The sequence below is a fragment of the Diabrotica virgifera genome, chromosome 6, assembly GCF_917563875.1.
Source record: "Diabrotica virgifera virgifera chromosome 6, PGI_DIABVI_V3a".
Taxonomy (NCBI): domain Eukaryota; kingdom Metazoa; phylum Arthropoda; class Insecta; order Coleoptera; family Chrysomelidae; genus Diabrotica; species Diabrotica virgifera.
The window spans coordinates 238,445,492-238,467,871 of NC_065448.1; the positions used below are offsets into that span (position 1 = coordinate 238,445,492).

Below are 22,380 nucleotides of genomic sequence, written 5' to 3' on the forward strand. Positions count from 1 at the left end.
AGGGGAAAGAGGAAGAGAGGAGGTTGACAAATGACAGATGTATGTACCGTAAAAATGTGTCCCCTTAAGATCAAAAACCGACCTGTTTCTTCATTTCCTTAAAATCTAATAAATACTTCCAAATATCGAGGTGGGCTGTTTTCTTTGGCCCACACTGTATATACAGGGTGTCCAGAAACTCTACCGACAAACGGAGACAGGAGATTCCTCAGATAATTTTAAGATAATTTAACCCAATTCACCTAGTCCGAAAATGCTTCCTAAGGGAGCTAGAGCTCTTTGAAGATGGCGTCATGTAATTAGTTTTCCTTAAATACCTCCAGAACACTTCTATTCAGAAAAACTAAAATTGGTATGCACATTAACTTTCCAGAGATGAATCGATTACATCCATTGCGAAGTTCTAGTACTGGTCATAGGCGTCCGTTTTTAGTAGGGCAACGGATATTTTATCGCATGTATTTAACTTTTAAGCATTTTTGACACTGGATTATTAAATTGTGAGGTATTATAGTTCTAAAAAGTGCTCTTGCTTTAAGTGGGTAAGACACACCGTTTTCTAGAAAAATCGATTTGAAAGTTTTTCATTTTTGAAATTTGAAAAAAAATTGATAATTAAAAAAAAACGATGTATTTTACCAACTTACAGCAAGAGTAACTTTTAGTACTCGAATACCTCATAATTTAATAATCTAGTATCAAAAATGCTTAAAAACTAAATACAAAAAAGTTATGCTATAAAATAACTGTTGACCTGCCCAAAACGGACGCCTATGGCCAGTACTAAAAATTTGCAATTAATGAAATCCATTCATCTCTGGAATATAATTAAATGTACCAGTTTTCGTCTTTTTAAATAGTTTTTAAAAAATTTTTTTTGAAATTCAAAAAACGAGAAATTTTCAAATCGAGTTTTCTAGAAAACGGTGTATCCTATCGACTTAAAGCAAGAGTACCTTTTAGTACTAGAATACCTCACAATTTAATAATTCAGAGTCAAAAATGCTTAAAAATTAAAGACAAAAAATATATGCGATAAAATAACCGTTTCCCTACCCAAAACGAACGCCTATGATCGGTACTAGAAATTAGCAATGGATGGAGTAGATTTATCTCTGGAAGGTAAATACGCGTAGCAATTTTTGTTGTTCTAAATAGAAGCGTTCTGGAGGTATTTAAGAAAAACTAATTACAAGACGCCATCTTCAAAGAGCTCTAGCTCCCTTACGAAGCATTTTCGGACTAAGTGAATTGGGTTAAATTGTCTTAAAATTATCTGAAGAATCTCCTGTCTTGGTTTGTCGGTAGATTTTCTGGACACCCTGTATAATATAAAAAGATAAATAAATGTCAATACTAACCAAATCTTCTGGTGTCCAAAGGTTTCCTGGAGTACCAGGAATACTAAATTCTGCCATAGCGATAAAAGGCTCATTAGTTGATGAGACACCCCAGAACGATAATCCACGTTCTTTGTATAAATCGAAGAATTTTATGTAATAATCAGCTAACAGTTGGTATACTTCTTTTCTGATGAATCCCAAAAATCCCATGTAGCTGTTGTTTTCCTTGTATGCTGTAGGAAGAACCCATGTGCTGGAGAATAGCTTCAAATCGTTTCTTAGCTGACGTGCTCTTTTAAGGAATGGGATCTATAAAAGAGATATAGATGTAAATATAAAAATAAATGTGTATAAGGCTTACCCGATTCACAAGATTGATATTGAATCTTATTCAGTCTAAAAATAACTACTGTTTATCAATCTATGAAAAAATAGTACATTATATACCGCGGGACTGAAGTAGTACATTTAATCCTGAAGGTAAAGTTTATGGCCCGACCGCAGGGAGGGCCATAATTTACCTGAAGGATTAAATGTACTTCAGTCGCAAGGTATATACGATACTTTTCGTACTTCCGGTATGATTTTATTAATTATTTCAATAATTTCAATCAGTTTTTTCTCTCTTCAACTCATTTAATAAACTGTCTTTAAAATAAGTTACCATAGTAACATTGCGTTGTGACAGTTATAATTTAGAAACATTGTCATTACTAGTGTCATTGTAAAGAAACATTGTTATTGATAATTATTGGTATCATGAGTGAAGAAGGTGTATCTGATATTGATAAAAGAGCAGCCGAAGTAGGTGAAGAATTGTTACCACCGAAATCTAGAAAACTATACGAGCAGCAGTACGATGCTTTTAAAAAGTGGTGCCGCTTAAAAAATGTGAGACAACCTACTGAAAATGCGCTGTTAGTCTACTTCGATGATAAATCAAAAGCGGTTTGTGCCTCAACTCTCTGGGCACATTACTCAATGCTGAAATCGGTTATTAACATTAGAGAAGATATTGATATAAGTAAATTTCCAAAATTATTAGCTTTTTTGAAGAGAAGAAATGAGGGATTTTCAATAAAATAATTTTAAATAAAATAAATTTTCAATAAAATATCCCTTAAATTCGTTTGTTTGTGATTTAATCGTTCCGGGAGTTTCGTCAATATTTAATCCCGGAGGGATTAAATGTGACACTTTAGTACCTGTCACAAGGGAGTGAAGTTGTCACTTTAGGCCCGGAAGTACGAAAAAAATGTTAAAATCATTTATAAGATGTGTATTTTAATAAATTTCCTAAAAGGGCTACCTCACAGAACGTTTACAGAACGGAATACAATTCCATCATCACTGCTTCTTACAGGTTAAAGGACATGCTTAAGTCACCAAGATATGTCGATGAAAAGCCTTTAAATATTATACCGGGTGTCCACTTATATTTTCCCCCATTTTAACTGCCTATAACTTCTAAACGGCTCAAGATAGAAATATGCGGTTTTCGCTGAAATGTTTTATTTTAGTAAAAGTTTTGTCTGAAGGGACTGAATTTTTTATATCGCTTTCAAATGCGAAAAGAAAAATGGCGGATTTTTGAAAAAACGTTGTTGACTTTTTTTTAATGGAACACCCAGTATATTTTTGTAAATTGAAAGAAAGGTCATTCACCTATCCAGCGATATAAAGTTTTTCAAAGTCGGTTGTCAAATCACTGAGTAATTAATTTTTAAAATGAGATGTGCAACGTGGATATTACATACCTAAATAACATAACTAAGCAAATTGATATTATGTTATGTGATTTCCACATTGCATCTCTCATTTTAAAAATTAACTGCTCAGTCATTTGACCACCGATTTTAAAAAAATTTATATCGTTGAATAGGGAAATGACCGTTTTTTTTTAAGTTTTCAGGTAAATTACCATTATTTATGTCGCTTTTAAATAAAAAATGGCGGATTTTTGGAAATAAAACGTTGTTGATTTTTTTATTGAAACACCCAGTATATTTTTTTGTAGCTTGAAAAAACGGTCATTTACCTATCCAGCGATATTAAATTTTTTAAAATCGGTTGTCAAATGACTGAGCAAATAATTTTTAAAATGAAAGATGCAATGTGAAAATCACATAACATAATATCATTTTGCTTAGTTATGTTATTTAGGTATGTGATATCCACGTTGCACCGCTCATTTTAAAAATTAATTACTCAGTGATTTAACAACCCATTTTGAAAAACTTTATATTGCCGGATAGGTGAATGATCTTTCTTTCACCCTACAAAAAAATATACTGGGTGTTCCATTAAAAAAAAGTCAACAACGTTTCTTTAAAAAATCCGCCATTTTTCTTTTCGTATTTGAAAGCGATATAGAAAATTCAATCCATTTAGACAAAACTTTTACTAAAATAAAACATTTTATCGAAAACCGCATATTTCTATCTTAAGCCGTTTAGAAGTTATAGGCAGTTAAAATGGGGGAAAATATAAGTGGACACCCGGTATAGTTTTAAATTTAATCCAGCAACCGAAGCTTTTCACCTCGCAATTTTTACAGAATAGATCGATTTGCTTGAAAATTTGAGAATAAGTAGTGGATAGTCCAAGGATCAAAATCTATATGATGCCAAAAGGCGCTTTTACCATGGGGGTAATTGCCACCCCATCTCGAGGGTGGAAATTTTTTATTATATTTTGACCTCATAAAATGATAAAAATATTCATTTTAAGCAAAAAATGTTCTATACATTTTTTTTGATAAAATTAATAGTTTTCGATTTATTCGCTATTCAAAGTGTTAGTTTTATATCGAAAAAATCAATGTTTTTCGAAAATACTCATTTACGATTCACTCAATTTTTGCCGTAGAAAAAAATTTTTCAAACCAAGTTCTTTAGATTTAAATAACCTACAATTTCATATTTAAATATTTTTTCGTATCTCTGATGCTAATTTTTCTATTCTGAAGGAAATGGCATTTTTACCAAACTACAAAAATTCGTTATTCGCTTTTAACTCCAGTTTTTTAAAAACTAATCATCCTAAGCCAGTACAACTTCTAGAATCTATTAATAATACCTAAATAAAGAAGAATGAATAAGGACAATAACTAAAAACATCGCTAAATTACATTATTATGCTTCCAATTGGATTTCTCCTTTTTTTTTTCAAAATAATATATTGATTTTTAACCGTAACTTTTTTATTTTTTATCTTGAAAGTTTGGTAAAAAAGAATTTTGTAGGTTTTTACTTGTAAGTTTGTTAATATTAAATCTTTTTAAAATTCTCAGTCGCAAAAAGAGGTGACTTTGAAAAGGTTGGTAAAGGTGGCTTTTGCATTTTACTACAAGTTTAATTGTCAATATCTCACCCAATTTTTGCCGTAGAGAAAATGTTTGCAAACCTGGTTCTTGGGAATTAAATAGGCTACATTTTCATATTTAAACATTTTTTCGTATCTTTGATGCTAATCTTTCTGTTCTGAAGAAAATGCCATTTTTTCCAAACTACAAAAATTCGTTATTCGCTTTTAACTCCGTTTTTTTTTAACTAATTATTCTAAGCCGGTCAAACTTCTAGAACCTATTAATAATACATAATTAAAGATGACCAAATAATGCCAATCACTAATTTTAATTAGGGTGTTGATAAGGAGGTTGCTTCCGATCAATTTTTCGCTGAAAAAAATAGGGACTGACATTCTTTTCATTATAAATCACTTACTTTTTGAGCTAGAGAATTTTTTTCATTTCTGGAGACATATGTTTTTAAATAGTTTAAATTAGTTTGAACAAGTTATCTTCGAAAAATGCATAGTTTTCTAGTCTTTTGACTTTGAAACTACAATATTTAGCATTTGACGAAGAAAAGCCAAATTTTATAGTGTAGCTCGATTACTATTAGTCATACAGATTATTAAAAAAAGGTTTTGTTTATTTTTTTTAAAAGGTACATTTTTGTTAAGTAAAGTTGTTTTGAGAAAACGGAAACTTTTGGAGTTATTGGCAGAAAACTTATTAAAAACATTCGGCTGTCCCAAGTAGAAACACTGTAAGCGTCAATTCGAAAAATGTTCACCAGAGTAGAAAACGTAAAGGACTCAACTTTTAAATTTTTTTTTTGTTTGAAATAAAAGTGAACACACATTAATTTAGTAAAAAATTCTCCTGTTTTTCAGTAAATATTTTATGTCCGAATTTTATTTCCTGACTAGGTTTTTAACACATACAGTGTTTTTATTTGGGAAACCTGAAAATATAATATAAAATTTTCCACTTTTTAAAGACATTAAGTACCACAAATGATACTTTATTCAAGTTCTTATAAAATATATATAAGAAATTGCAACAATTTAATGGTCAGTGTCTGGGTCATGTAATTGCTGTCATCCAGGGTTGTGAAAAAGCCCTGCTCATTGTTTTCATTTACCCAGGTTCCCAGATATTTGTAGTTATTAGACCATAATAGTACAAATTCGATCATTGCATCTGAAATTTTACACCTTCTTGAAATTTGCATAAATCGACTATTTTGAATTCAATAATCAAATATACACAAACAACAGTGCAGGACTTATTATGGGTAATTCTAATCATACATTAATTCACTTCATAGTAATATTGAGTTTACAATAGAAACAGAACAGAATAAGTCCATAAACTTTCTAGATGTAACAATTACCAGACTACACAACAAACATGAGTTCTCCGTATATCATAATCATAAACCTACCCATACTGACACAACTATACACAATTCATCATCCCATCCTACACAACACAAATTAGCAGCCTACCATAGCATGATACATAGACTGACAGAAATTCCCATGTAAAAAAATAACTTCGAGATAGAACTGAACATCATTAAACAAATAGCAGCAAACAATGGCTATAACGAACAAACAATTAACAAAATTTTAAACCCAAACTCCATAAGAAAGCCCTAAAATTAGTCTATCCACCACCACAGAAAGAACCCAGTACCTTCTCCTCTATCACATATACTGGCAAGATAACAACAAAAATAGCCAGATACATAAAAAAGAAAGGAATAACATCAGCTTTCAGAACTAACCACAACTTAAGCAAATATATTAAGAACAATAAGAGCCGAAAGAGAAAACAACTACAGAGTGGTGTTTACAAACTAACTTGTGGTGACAGTCCGAAAACTTACATCGGTCAAACTGGCAGAACCTATGACGTATAGAAGAACACGAAAGGGCTTTCAACAATAGAAAAACAGACACTTCTACATACGCACTTCACCTTCTAGATCATAATAATTCTTTTAATGAACAGTTTCAAATTCTGCATATTCAAAATAAAGGCCTTAGGCTATCTTTATTCGAATCTATGGAAATTGATAAATTGAAAAATACAGATATACCTAATTCTGAATGACCAACTCGAGACAAACAGCTCCCCACTCCTCAGCCTCTTCAGTTAAAGAATTTAAAAAGGCAAACCCATAGTAATCTAAATCACTTGAGCAAGGCACCCTGCCGAAACAACTGTAGTCACATAGTGGTAACAAATTTTGTGGAAGTATAAAAAAAAGGTTTTATGTGTTTTATTGTTAGATAAAATGAACTTCCATCAAGTAACGGCCGAATCCATCAAAAATTTCAAGGGAAAATATAAGCCAACAGTGGCAAATTTTTACAGACACCTAAAAAAAATGGATTTGGCGGTGGACATCAGAACTCGTCATTGGATCATGTGGAACCGTGTGGAACAAAAATTCAAAAAGATTTTATTAGTTTATGAGTTTCCCGAGGTACTGCTGAGATTTTTAAGTTTTTGGTATCACTCAGAAGGCAAAATAACGATTTTTTTGTAAAAAAGCGTTGAAATATTTTATTATTTCTAAACAAAAAGTATGCATATAACAAAACATATCTCGACAGTGTTACCTCACCAGATGTTTACAGAAAATCTATGTAAAATTTCAGGTAGATCGGTAAAGTAGTTTTTGAGTTACAATGTCCTCCGCATCTGAAACAATCAATTTTGAGAAAAACGTGTTTAACGTTTTGACAATGTTTGTTTTTATTTTATTTTATTCAGTCAAATCGTAAATAGACCAGTAAGGATCTGTTTTTAGGTGGATGTGAGGGGTGGCATTCAGATTTTTGCGGATAAAGTTAGGTGATAACTTCGTTAATAATAATTGATTTATGCTCCTTCTCAAATATGCCCGGAACATTAATAAAAAAAAATAAAATATTTAAAAATTTCAAAAAATTTCGTGTTTCTTCTACTTTTTTTGCTTATAACTTTAAAACGATTCATTTTGGAACAAAGTTGTATAGGAATAAAACAAAGATAATTACACTTTCTATCAGATGCGATTAGTTAAAAATGTCTTAATTTATCACCCTTGCTGCAAAATAGCAATAAATATAAAATAAGGGGGCAAAACAAGCCTGTTTTATTCACTGATTTTCCATCACTTAGGTTACACTTGGAACCTTCCTAATTCGCTTACAAAATTTTTGTAATGTGCTAAAACCGTACACCAAATTTCATTAAAATTGACTTACTAGATTTTGAATAATAATTTTGCAATCTAAACTTTTTTTTAATGCACTTTCTAATGCACTTTACAGAATTGAAATCGGATTGTTTAAGCAGCCTCAGCAATGTTTTAAAATTATAAACAATTTTTTTGCTTATAAACAAATTAGTCCTGTGGCCAGGAGGGGGTGCTACGGGCTTCTTTATTTAGATGGACTTACCCAAGATTTCTATGTTTTTTTTTTTGACCCGTAGAACACGATTTTTTTGGGTAACAGTTGATCCGGATGTCGATAAAATTGTTATAAACAAAGAACTTGAGGAATTACATAACATCGATTTTTCGCAAAATAAAACATTTTTTTCCATTTCTTGGGTAATTCTAAGCAAAAAATGTTCCTACAAGTTTTTTCGTAGGATGCATAGTTTTCGAGATAAACGCAGTGGAACTGTCAAAAATTCGAAAAATTGCAAATTTTGAACGCGATTAATTTTGATTAAAAAATAAAATAGCAATTCTGCTAAGAGCATTTGAAAGTGTAAGTCAAATTATACCGGTTTTAATTATTTGCATTGCTAAAAATTAATTTCTTTATTATTAAACAAAGCTATTTTCTTATAAGCCAAAAAATTGTTTATAAGTTTAAAACATTGCTGAGGCCCCTTAAATAATCCGATTTTAATTCTGTAAAGTGTATTAGATAGGTAGAGCATCTCTTTATATGTGAAAAAATTATACAACTTCTAAATTGTCTACTTTTTGTTCAGAAAGATTTAAAAAATTTGAACTTTTTTAAAAACATTTAGATTGCAAATTTATTATGCAAAATCTATTAGGTCGATTTTAATGAAATTTGGTACACGGTTTAAGTATGTTACAAAGAATGTCCTAAGTGAATTACTGAGGTTCTAAGTGCCACCAAAGTGGTTAAAAACATTGAATAACAACAGGCGTATTTTGCCCCCTTATTTTGTATTTATTGCTATTTGCTATATTGCAGAAAAGGTAATACGTTAAGACATTTTTGACCAGTCGTATATCATACGAAATTCAATTATCTTTATTTTATTCTCTACGACTTTGTTCCAAAACGAATCGTTTTAAAGTTATAAGCAAAGAAAGCAGAAAAAAATCGACGTTTTTCGAAATTTTTAAATATTTTAATTTTTTTATTAATGTTCCGGGCATACTTGAGAAGGAGCTTAAGTCAATTATTATTACTGAAGGTGTCACCTAACTTTATCTGCAAAAATCCGAATGCCACCTCCCACATCCAAAAATAGACGTTTTTCACAAATCCTTACTGGTCTAAAAGTGACACACACCGGAATATGTTTTTGAATCGCCGAGGAATTTACAAAAGAGAAGGGGAACAGCTACTGAACGTTTCTCACTACGATCAAGCCTACTGAGACGAAGCTGCTGCAAAGTGAGTCGAAGGTATGAATATTCAACAAGCTGTATTTCCGGAAATTTTGCTCCGATAAATCTAACATTTTCAGAGAGTATTCTTGAGGCTATATACTTTGATCTAAAATAATAAAATAATCGAAAATTTTACCCCCATCACCTTAACCTAGGCTCTCATGCTTTTTTTGGCATGTTAACATAATTGAAATTTTTGAGAATTATATTACTATCATTGTTTACCTTAAGATCGATATCCTCTGGCGCTAGCTTAAAGTCCTTTAAGCTGTGATCAACACAGTCTACGACATGTTCGAGAGTGTCAATGTATGAATAAAAGCGTGTTGAGAAATCAGTTCCGCCCATAGGAACTCTAGCAAAGTTGTAGTCAAGACCATCTGTGGAGTAGTACGATCTAAAACAGTAAGCTAATTTTAGAAATTTCCAAATTCAAAATACAGACAGAATAAAGTATGGTGTTTTTACTACAAAAATACACTTATATCACGCAAGATTTCTGACGTCAAAGCGTTGTCAAAACATTAGAATTGGACTTTTCACCATGGCCATGTTCCTCATACAGTGAGAAGTTAGACATCATTACTTGTCAGAGTTATTTTTGTGTTCTTGTTTACTGTACAAATAATAACTATAATTATTTATTCTAAAATTAATGTCAATCGCTTTTTATTATTTGCCGAAATATACACTGATTGGCACAAAAAACGGCCACCCCACAAAATTGGTCATTTTTGATGTCTCGAATTTCCTAAACCTGTTGTCCGATTTAAGTGATCTTTTTATTGGGTTATAGCCTTATTCTTTAACAATATCACTGTCATAATATTGTTGCCAGATAGGCAAATTATCATTGTATACCAGGTGTAACAAACAAACTGTGTTTTTTTCTCAAAGTTAACCACACCTTGTGGAATATTCTAGCATTTATAAAATACAGAAATTAAAACCCAACTATAGCCTTAGGTTTTCTTAACATTATGTTTTTTGATTCATTTGCTTATGTTGGATAATAAAAAAGTTAGGTACTTAAACAACTAGCCATGTTCTTTATCAACATAGGGTGTTTCTAAATAAGTGCGACAAACTTTAAGGGATAATTCTGCATGAAAAAATAATGACCGTTTGCTTTATAAACATATGTCCGCAAATGCTTCGTTTCCGAAATACGGGATATTGAATGTTTTCTTACAAACTGACGATTTATTTATTGCTCTAAAAACCTCTTGAGATATGGAAATGAAGTTTAGCAGGTTTTAAGGGGTTGTTACTGCGCATTATTTGACATACAATTAAGAAGTTTATATTCACCATTGGCGTGCATACGGGTAACATTACCCGTCATATTACCCGTATGCACGCCAATGGAGAATATAAAATTCTTAGTAGCATATCAAAAAATGGGCAATAACTGTCTCTTAAATCCCACCAAATCGTATTTTATAATGCTAGAATATTCCACAGGGTGTGGTAAGCTTTGAGAAAAAAACACAATTTGAGTGGTATACCCGGTATACAATGATAATTTGCCTCTCTAGCAACAATATTATTGCAGCGATGTTGTTAAAGAATAAGGCTATAGCGTATTAAAAAACACTTAAATGGGACAACAGGTTTAGGAAATTCGACATCAAAAATGACGCATTTTGTGGGGTGGCCGTTTTTTTGTGCCGGTCAGTGTATTAATTAACAACAATAATATAGTACCTATATAAGTATATAATCAATAAAATAGATCATTTATTATTTTAAGGCTAAAAATGACATGCATCTGTAAGTACATTCATCTGTAATTTTTTTCCTTAAAATATTTTATTGAATATAAAAGATGTAAACGATCTATATTATTGAATATACGCTATGAGCTCGTAGGTAGAGGGGATAATTAAAAGTTCGCGAGCGCCAGTAGTGACAAGTCTGTAAGCTTTTACTGGAAATTTGACATAAATATCAAAGTGATTAATTTAAAACATTGAAATTAAAAACATTAACAGGAAATAATATTAGTTGGTCAAAGCTGTGGTGTATATTTTTACCTTAAATATATTTACGTTTTAAATACTGAATCTAAGTTTTTTTAATATTTCGTAATATGTAATTATAAATTAATCTAAGCGCCATCTACACGATAATTGTGAAAGTATCCGAAGTAAGAAATTAATATTTCATTAATAGAAGGTTAAAATGATTAGCAAAATCTTTAAAAAATCGATTACAATTTAAGTACTTTTTTGCATTGTAAATATTAAGCGATAACAATTAAATAATAAATTTAAAAATTACCGGTGAAAGTTGCATTAGTAATCCGCTAGGAGCGACACCAGCGAATCTCAGAGCGTACACACTATGATGATATTTTTGTTAGTTGTATTTCGGCAGGTAATGAAAACCGATGGACATCATTAATTAGAATAAAGAAATATAAATATTATTTTTGCAGTAAACAAAAACAAAGAAAAATACATCTGACAAGTAATAATGCCTAGCTTCTCACTGTACCCGAAACATGGCCATGATGAAAAGTCATATTCTGAGGTTTTGACAATGCTCTCACGTCAGAAATCTTGAATGACGTAAGCGTATTTTTGTAGCAAAAAAACCATACTATTGTTTGTTTTTTAACCAAAAGGAGTGATTCAAATTTACGTATACGTATAAGCGTAATGCTTGTTTCTAATTGGTCCAAACCGCAGACAAGTTTACTCGACTGTTATTAAATTTTGACACTAATGAGATTTATGAAATTTTGGCACTTCTGTTATTTTATAGGTTAATTAAGTATAAGTATCGGCGATTTTTTGTGTTTTCTGAATTATTCCTTTAATATTTAGATTTTTAGTCTACTTTTATATATAAACAGATGTTTTTAGAACTCTTTAGCGATGTGTTAGTATAATATAATATGTATGGATTATCATCGAAAGGTGATATGATCAACGAAAAAAGAAGATGAATTTGGTGAGTTTTCTAGTAACTTTCTTGGGTGTGAATCTGTCTTTTTAGTTTACTCCTCTTGGTTAAAAAATCAACTATAGTAAATCAAGATCACAGTTACCTTAACAAATGTTCCTGAAGGGTTTTCGTCATGTTAGCTACATTGATAACAGTGGAATCAGTAACAGCGCCACCCCAACCCATTACTTCTTGATAAAGGATAGAGGGTTCGACAAAGATGTTTGCGCTAGGTATAAGATGCGATGGCACCAGGACTCCACACACTCTGTAGCTGGTATCCCAGTCGTGTTCGCAGATATCATCGTTTGGAGGTACGAAACAGTGTTTTCCCGATTTAGCGTTCGTGTAGGTTTTAACCTCTTTCTTGAATCTTAAGCCAGCTTGGTTGGAGGTGTATACAATATATTTATTTTTAGGCACGGGTTCAACTGGTGGGGAATAGTCGCAATGCTGGTCGTTACAAACGCAGACGACACTTCCCTTGCCATAGTCTCTGGCAAGACATTCTTCTGGGTTTTGTGATTTGACGGTATCACTGGACGAGAACACGACTAAAAATTAAAAAAAATTATGACGGATGGGAAAAGCTATTTCGCATCATACACAAATTGTTTGAGGGAGCACTGAATGGAGAAGACTGGCCGGCAGAATGGACTCAAGCATATAATATGACATCAATATATATCTAACAAAGGAAATAGAAAAAACTGCGAAAACGATTGAGGAATCCGCATTATAGTATGTATAGGAAGACTATGAGGGGACTATGGAAAGGACCGAGGGGAAAGCATGCCAGATTATATTTACACGGTCGAACAATAGTCCAAGTAATAGTCGGAGAGATAGAAGCGGATTTTGTGCGTGATAAGTAATACGGAAAAACTATACGGGGATATGTTGAATTAGTTGTGTACATGACTTTCATCAACGGCCGGAAACCAGAGTTGGGGCCGAGGGTAGTTATAAGGGGTCAAAGTCGCGGATTTTATTATTTTTTTTATGACGCTCATGATCGAGATAGTGCACCAAAATTTGGGAATAAGTAGGTCATGACGTAACTAAGTAAAACCTCTAGGGGCGGAACGCTGCGTGGTCGACAAAGGGGTGGGGGTAGGGGTGAATATAAAAAATATAAAGGGTTTTTTGCGACGTTCGTGATTGAGATAGTGGACCAAAATTTGGAAATAAGCAGATCATGACATTCCTGAGTAAAATCCCCAGAGCCGGAAACCAGAGTTGGGGATGAGGGTAGTTATAAGGGGTCAAAGTCGCCGTTTTTATTATTTTTTTTGTGACGCTCATGATCGAGAGAGTGCACCAAAATTTGGGAATAAGTCGGTCATAACGTAACTAAATCAAATCTCCAGGGGTGGCACGCTTCGTGACCGACAAAGGGGTGGGGCAGGGGTGAATAGAAAAAATATAAGGGGTTTTTTTGCGAAGTGCGTGATTAAGGGAGTACACCAAAATTTGGGAATAAGTAGACCATGACATAACTAAGTAAAATGCTCAGAGCCGGAAACCAGAGTTGGGCATGAGGGTAGTTATAAAGGGTCAAAATCGTCGTTTTTATTTTTTTTTGTGACGCTCATGATCGAGATAGTGCACCAAAATTTGGGAATAAGTAGGTCATGAGGTAACTAAGTACAATCTCCAGGGGTGGAACGCGGCGTGGCCGATAAAGGAGTGGGGGTAGGTGTGAATATAAAAAATATAAGGGGTTTTTTGCGACGTGCTAGATTGAGATAGTGCACCAAAATTTGGGAATAAGTAGAGCATGACTTAGCTAAATAAAAGCCCCAGAGCCGGAAACCAGAGTTGGGGATGAGGGTAGTTTTAAGGGGTCAAAGTCGCAGTGTGTATTATTTTTTTTGAGACCCGGCACAACATTTGTCACCCACGCAGTGTTCCGCCCCTGGAGATTTTACTTAGTAATGTCATGATCTACTTATTCCCAAATTTTGGTGCACTATCTCGATCACGAACGACAAAAAAAACCCCATATATTTTTATACTCACCCCTGCCTACCACCCCTTTGTACCCCAAGCAGCGTTCCGCCCCTGAAGATTTTACTTAGTTACGTCATAACCTACTTACTCCCAAATTTTGGTGCACTATCTCCATCATGAGCGCCACAAAAAAAATAATAAAAACCGCGAATTTTACCCCTTATAACTACCCTCGTCCGCCACTCTGGTTTCCGCCTCTGGGGATATTACTTAGTTATGTCATGGTCTACTAATTCCCAAATTTTGGTGCACTATCTCAATCACGAACGTCGCAAAAAACCACGTATATTTTTTTATATTCACCCCTCCCCACCCCTTTGTCGGCCACGCAGCGTTCCACTCCTGGAGATTTTACTTAGTTACGTCGTGACCTACTTATTCCCAAATTTTGGCGCGCTATCTCGATCATGAGCGTCACAAAAAAAAATAATAAAAAACGGAACTTTGACCCCTTATAACTACCTTCCTTCTCGACTCTGGTTTCCGGCTCTGGGGATTTTAATTATTTATTTCATGGTCTATTTATACCCAAATTTTGGTGCAATACCTCAATCACGAACGTCGTAAAAGACCCCTTATATTTTTTATATTCACCCCTACCCCCACCCCTTTGTCGGCCACGCAGCGTTGAGCCCCTAGAGATTTTACTTAGGTACGTCATGACCTACTCATTCCCAAATTTTGGTGCACTATCTCGATCATGAGCGTCATAAAAAAAAATAAAATCCAGCGACTTTGACCCCTTATAACTACCCTCGGCCCCAACTCTGGTTTCCGGCCGTTGGTGAAAGTCATGTACACAATTAATTCAACATATCCCCGTATAGTTTTTCCATATTACTTATCACGCACAAAATCCGCTCCCAGCTCTTAGACTATAATGAAGCTTAAAATAGGACAAAACCTCGCAATTTTTACAGAATGGATCGATTTGCTTGAAAATTTGAGAATAAGTAGTGGATAGTCCAAGGATCAAAATCTGCATGATGCTGAAAGGCGCTTTTACCATGGGGGTGGTTGTCACCCCATCTCGGGCTGGAAATTTTTTATTATATTTTGACCGCAAAAGTTAGTAAAACATTCATTCTAAGCAAAAAACGTTCCATTCATTTTTTTGATAAAATTAATAATTTTCGATTTATTCGCTATCAAAAGTGTTAGTTTTATATCGAGAAAATCAATGTTGTTAATAAGTTTTCGGCTAATAACTCCAAAAGTTTTCGTTTTATCAAAACAACTTTATTTAACAAAACTTTACCTTTTGAAACAATAAAGAAAACCGCTTCTTTTAATTTTTTTTAATACCAATAGTAATCGAGCTATACATTATTAAATGTTAGCTGTTCTTCGTCAAATGCTAAATACTGTAGTTTCAAAGTCAAAAGACGGGAAAACTATGCATTTTTCGAGGATAACTGGTTCGAACTAATTTATAGCATTTTAAAATATCTATCTCTAGAAATAAAAGCAAAGTCTTTAGCTCAAAAATTAAGTGACGTATGTTGAAAAGAATGTTAGTCCCCACTTTTTTCAACGAAAAAGTAATCCGAAGCAACCTACTAATCACCACCATAATTAAAATTAGTCGTTAACCTTATTTGAGCTTCTTTATTTTTATATTATTAATAGCTTCTAGAAGTTTGACCGGCTTAGAATGATTAGTTTAAAAAAAATGGAGTTAGAAGCGAATAACGAATTTTTGTAGTTTGGAAAAAATGGCTTTTTCTTCAGAATAGAAAGATTAGCATTAGAGATACGAAAAAAATGTTTTAATATGAAATTATAGATTATTTAATTCTCAAGAAATTGATTTCCAAAACTTTTTAGTACAGTAAAAATTAAGTGAGCTATTGATAATTAAAGCTTGTAATAACATGCAAAAACCACCTTTACCAACCATTTCAAAGTCACCTCTTTTTGCGACTGAGGATTTTAAAACGAATTAATATTAATAGGCTTATAGACCTTATAAAAACCTACAAAATTCTTTTCTGCCAAACTTTCTAAGATAAAAAATTGAAAAGTTACGGTTAAATAATCAATATACACACACCGTCAAAATTAGCCGAACACCTTAAAAATGGGACATTTTTGATGTCTCGAATTTCCTAAACATGTTGTCCAATTTGAGTGATTCTTTTAGTATGTTATAGCCTTATTACTTAAGAATATCGGCGTAGTAATATTGTTGCTAGACAGGTAAATGTCATTTTATACAGGGTGTAATAATCATACTGCGTTTTTTTCTTAAAGTTCGGAACACCCTGTGGAATATTCTAGCATATATAAAATATTAAAATTAAAACTGTATTGTAGACTTAGGCTTTCTTAATATATTCTTATTTGATTCATTTGCTTATATTGGAAAATAAAAAAGTTATATGGTTTAACAACTAGCCATGTAATGTTTTTTATCAATAAATCCTCATGGTAAAAGTATGCTAAATTTGCAGTTACTCGAGCGTTATAGGGATCTATTGGATTGTGAAGAGTGGGTAATAAAACCAAAAAATAGTTAAGTTAAGTTTTCCATAAAGTGTGGGACTCTCCATTTTTTAATTTAATTTTCCATTTCCATCAATCGTTTTTTCCGATTATAGCGCCATCTATCCATAATAGGAAAAAATATTGCGAAAAAAAGTTGATTATTTTTACGTCAAGGATCCAAATCTGCAATAAAAATTGGGGGCTCCTATTTAAGTTTTTAAAGTAATCCCCCACCCCGCCTCCGTGGGGGGTCGTGTTTGGTGCCATTCGGTAGATTTTTGAAAAATATTGAATGGGTGTATTTTGCAGTTTTACGATCTGATGTTCATTTCGCGAAATATCGCAGGGTTCGTATTTAAAATTTTTAATTTACCCCCCACCCCTCTCCGTGGGGTGTCACGAGCCCCCACGGAGGTGGGGTGGGGAATTTAATTTAAAATCTTAATTAGGAGACCCCAATTTTTATTGCAGAGTTGGATTCTTTACGTAAAAATAAGTAACTTTTTTTCGACACATTTTTTCGAATTATGGATAGATAGCGCATTAATCGGAGAAAAATTATTGTTTCAAATGGAAAATTTAATTCCAAAATTAAAAGTCCCCCACTTTATGGAAAACTTAACTTAACCTTTTTCTGATTTTAGACCATACTCTTACAATCCAATAGGTCCACATAACGCTCGAGTAACTGCAAATTTAGTATACTTTCCTCCACTATTATGAGGATTTATTGATGAAATACATGGATAGCTGTTAACGCACATAACTTTTTTATTCTCTCACATAAGTAAATGAGTCAAAAAGGAGAATGTTAAGAAAGCCTAAGTCTACAATCGAGTATTAATTTTAATATTTTACATATGCTAGAATATTCCACAGGGTGTTCCAAACTTTAAGAAAAAAACACAGTATGATTGGTACACCCAGTATAAAATGATATTTACCTGTCTAGCAACAATATTATCATAACAATATTCTTAAATATTAAGGCTATAACATACTAAAGGAATCACTCAAATCGGACCACCCGTTTATGAAATTCGAGACATCAAACATGGCCCATTTTTAAGGTGTTCGGCTAATTTTGCCGGTGTGTGTATGTTTTTTTAAGGAGAAATCTAATTGGAAGCATAATAATGTAAGTTAGCGGTGTTTTTAGTCACTTGCCTTATTCATTCTTCTTTATTTATGTATTATTAATAGATTCTAGAAGTTTGACTGGCTTAGAGAGATTAGTTTTTAAAAAACTGGAGTTAAAAGCGAATACCGAATTTTTGTAGTTTGGTAAAAATGTCAATTTCTTCAGAATAGAAAGATTACCATCAGAGATACGAAAAAATGTTTAAATATGAAATTGTAGGTTATTTAATTCCCAAGAAATTGGTTTGAGAAAATTTTTTCTATGCCAAAAATTGAGTGAATCGTAAATTAGTATATTATTGAAAAACACTTATTTTTTCGATATAAAACTAACACTTTCGATAGCGAATAAATCGAAAACTATTCATTTTATCAAAAAAATGTATAGAACATTTTTTGCTTAGAATGAATATTTTTATCAACTTTTGCGGTTAGAATATAATTAAAAATTTCCACCCCTGGGATGGGGTGGCAACCACCCCGATGGTAAAAGCTCCTTTCGGCATTATATAGATTTTAATCCTTGGACTATCTCCCTCTGGACCCTCTGGGCAATACATAATTTTTGGTAGGGAATTTAGTTTTCTCGACCCAAAAAACCCGCACATACCAAATTTCATATTGTTATCTCATACCTGTCAGGAAATATTCAATAATAAATAAGAAAAAGGTTAATTTTGACACATTGTATCTCGGTTATTATAAACTTTGTACTAAGGTAAGTTAGCTTAAATCGGCCTATTTTAACCTCAGGAACCTGAGGTTAAGCTATGGCCCATTCTTTACCAAACACCCTGTATGTACTCTCCTATAGTCTTTATTCGTAACGATAAAATCAATTTTTTTCGAGATATTTGAAGTTAAAAATGAAGTGGTATAGTTATTTTGATTACTGTATTAATTATTGTGTTGGTGTTTTTAGGTCATAGGATTGCATTTATTATTCAAATAAAATTTTAATCGTCATTAACAAAAGAACTATTCTTTGCTTAAACGTATATTGTTAGAAGCGCATTTAACGAAAGAATTGATAAAGTTATTGGGGTGAATGGACGTCACATTTTACATTTTGTTATAAAAGGTTTAGTTAAAATGTGTTTTTTGATATTTTCGTGTTATTAAAATTGTTCTTTTATTTAGATTATAACAAACTCTTTCTTTGTAGAAGCACAATTTGTTTTTAAGTGTTAAATGCATGTATTTGTTTCAAAATATTCAATATTTACCTTGTTTTTTTTGTTAATAGCGAATAATGCTAATAGCGAATTACCGTAATAAATGCAATCCTATGACCCAAAAACACCGATATAATTAATATTTTCATCAAAATATCTGCTGCTTCCAATTTAACTTCAAATATTTCGGAAAGCAATGTATATCATTACGAATGAGGAGTATATTATTTGCATAGAAATTATGGGAGAATATAAAACATCTATTAATAATAGAATTAAAAAAAAACGAAGAACCTGTACTATGCAATGAATAATAAATTCATAAATAAGAATGAAGTAACAAAAAAAATATGTTCACATTCTGTGTTTAAGCCTGTTATTACTTTTGGTTGCGAGTTGTGGGTTCTAGTTCTAACAGAACGACAAAAGAGTAATATATAGGCAGTAGCAATATCTGAGACGAATTCGAGGACTTACCAAAAAAGATAGACTAAGGAACACCCAAATAAGGAAATATCTACAAATAAAGTCAACATTAGAATATATAAAAAGAAGTAAACTCAGTTGGTGGAGTTAACTTCCAAAATCGTCAAAATTATCACGTCACATTATCGTAAAAAAATGAAGAATATGTACAAAACCAGTGAAAGACATTTGTCAGGAAAAATCGCAAATAAAAAATAACCAATGTAGACCACGACAAACGTGGGATAGAACCCTAGGAACCATCATCGAAAAAAGGGGAACAACATGACAGAAGCAAGCTCCCTAGAGAAAAATAAGAAGGAATTAGTCAAATTTGTACATAATGTAAATACATAATATATAGTAAAGATTAATTTTGATATTAATATTGAAATATTCTTGTTTTCTAATGTATTGCTGTGCTATACTACCATTGAGATAACAGGGTTTTTGGAAATACATATTACATAATTATATATTTTCCATAAATAAAATAATATTAATATAATATAAATACAAATATACATAATAATACATCAGATGATACCCTACAAGAATAACAAAGAACCTATCAAAGCGGGCAATAGAATATGCAGTCCAATTAAGACGACAAAGGGACTTCTTTGAGGGCAGGACTAAAGGACTCCTACAGATCATATACCTTGTTTAAAATATTCCTGGAAAAAAACATAAAATCATGGGAAAGAAAGTTTAAAAGATCGGGCATACCAGTAAGAAACGGATAGCTATATAGCCTAATAAAATAAGAAAAAGTCAATATGTAAATTCGTACAGGTTAGAACAAATTTTATATCAAAGTTTAGGTGGGTACAAAAGATATTTTCAAGAAAGTATCCAAATCATACAAGGGGATCATTGTTTAAATAATTTACAAATGATCATTTTTGCAAAAAAATTACTTATTTAACTGCTGGGGTCATTCAATTACCAACGAAGGTCTATAGGATTTTTTCTGCAAAGTTGAAGAGCAAATATTTCTCATAAGACTTACTAAATTAAATTTGACCCCCTATTTATTTAAATAATTATATATAAAACTTTAAAAAGAAATTTGCAAAAAATTATTTTTAGCGTTTTAAATAAGCACTATAAAATATCGTATTTTACAGATTAAGTTGCGCTATGTTACCAGTATCAAGCAAAAAAAATTGGTCGAAAAATATTTAACAGTTTTTGAGATATTGAATTTGTTTATTAAATGTTACTATATTTTCAATTACAAAAACGCGGTTGTTGCCAAAGAAATATTCACCTGCTTAAGATCTCAATATTTTTATTTTTATGTATATTTTCGATAAATGTATTGATAAGTTCAAATTTCAGTTAAACTCCCCCCTAAAATGGCATTTGAAAATTATTCAAATTTGTTTTTTTAATAACGTCGCGGGGATTAAGTATTTTGAAATGGCGTTTCGATCATTGGGTTCCTGGGATTTTTTTACTAATTAACAAAATTTTTTTGTCGTTTTTCTTCTTCTTTTTCTTCTTGGAGTTATATTAATACGGGCCCTTTTAGGGTTAATTTTATTAAGAATGTCGAATCTCTGAGTTGTAGATTCTAGACCTAAAAATATTAAGATTTAACTAAAATCTTTTAAATAAAATGTGGCTACTTATTGAGTTACAGGGTGTTATATTTAAAAATTTAAAAATTATTGTTACCAAGTACTTTAAAACTATTTGACGTACTCTTATCATACTTGGCAGAAAGTGTGGCTATTATACACCCTATTAAATTGTGATTAATAAACGTTTCTAGCTATTGCCAGAGACGTACAACAGGGGATAGTGAATGATTGACCCTTCCCAAATTCTACGCCACTGAGTGAATTACTATTGTAGCGAAATTTTTCGATTCTCCAATACTTTGTATGTAAATAATTTTATTGGTATTGATAAAGTCATCAGTTTGAGAGATATTGGAAGTTTAAAATGAATGAATGAATGAATGAAAATAACTATGCCGTTTCATTTTTAACGTCCAATATCTCGAAAACTAATGACTTAATCATTACCAGTAAAGAGTATATTATTTACATCGAAAGTATTGGAGAATCGAAAAATTTCGCTAAAATAGTAATTCCCTCAGTGGCGTAGAATTTGGGAAGGGTCAACCATTAACTGGCCCCTGTCGTACGCCTCTGGGGGTAGCTAGAAACTTTTATTTATCACAATTTAGTAGACTATATAGTACCCACACTTTCTGTAAAGTATGATAAGGATACGTTAAATAGTTTGAAAGTACTTGGTGAAAATAATTTTTAAATTTTGAAATAAAACACCCTGTAATTCAGTAAGTAGCCACATTTTATTTAAGTGATTTTCGACCAATCTTGATATTTTTAGGTTTAGAATCTACAACGTAGAGATTCGACATTCTTAATGAAACTTAACCCAAAAAGGGCCCGTAGTAATAAAATGCCAAGAAAAAAAAGAAGAGGAAAAAAAGACAAAAAAATTTGTTAATTAGTGAAAAATTCCCAGGAACACAATTATCGAAACGGCATTTTAAAATATTTAGTCACCGCGACGTTATTAAAACAACAAATTATAAACAAATTTGGATTATTTTCAAATGCAATTTTAGGGGGCAGTTTAATTGAAATTTAAATTTATCAATACATTTGTCGAAAATATACATAAAAATAAAAATATTAAGGTTTAATACAGGTGAATATTTCTTTGGCAACAAGCGCGTTTTTGCAATTGAAAATATAGTAACATTTAATAAACAAATTCAATATCTCAAAAATTATTAAGTATTTTTCGACCAATTTTTTTGCTTAATACTGACAAACATAGCACAATTTATCCTGTAAAATAAGATATCTTATA

General features: G+C 31.9%; 1 protein-coding gene across 1 annotated transcript in view; it reads right to left on the bottom strand.

Annotated features, from left to right (window-relative positions):
- The window catches only part of LOC126886790 (putative glucosylceramidase 3), a 47,328-nt gene that overhangs the window by 20,782 nt on the left and 4,166 nt on the right, over positions 1 to 22,380 (bottom strand). The window contains exons 2-4 of the mRNA XM_050653842.1: positions 12,348 to 12,798; positions 9,518 to 9,689; positions 1,362 to 1,652 (exon numbers count right to left, since the gene is read on the bottom strand). Coding sequence (XP_050509799.1) covers positions 1,362 to 1,652; positions 9,518 to 9,689; positions 12,348 to 12,798 — 914 coding nt within the window. The remainder of the gene's footprint in view (positions 1 to 1,361; positions 1,653 to 9,517; positions 9,690 to 12,347; positions 12,799 to 22,380) is intronic.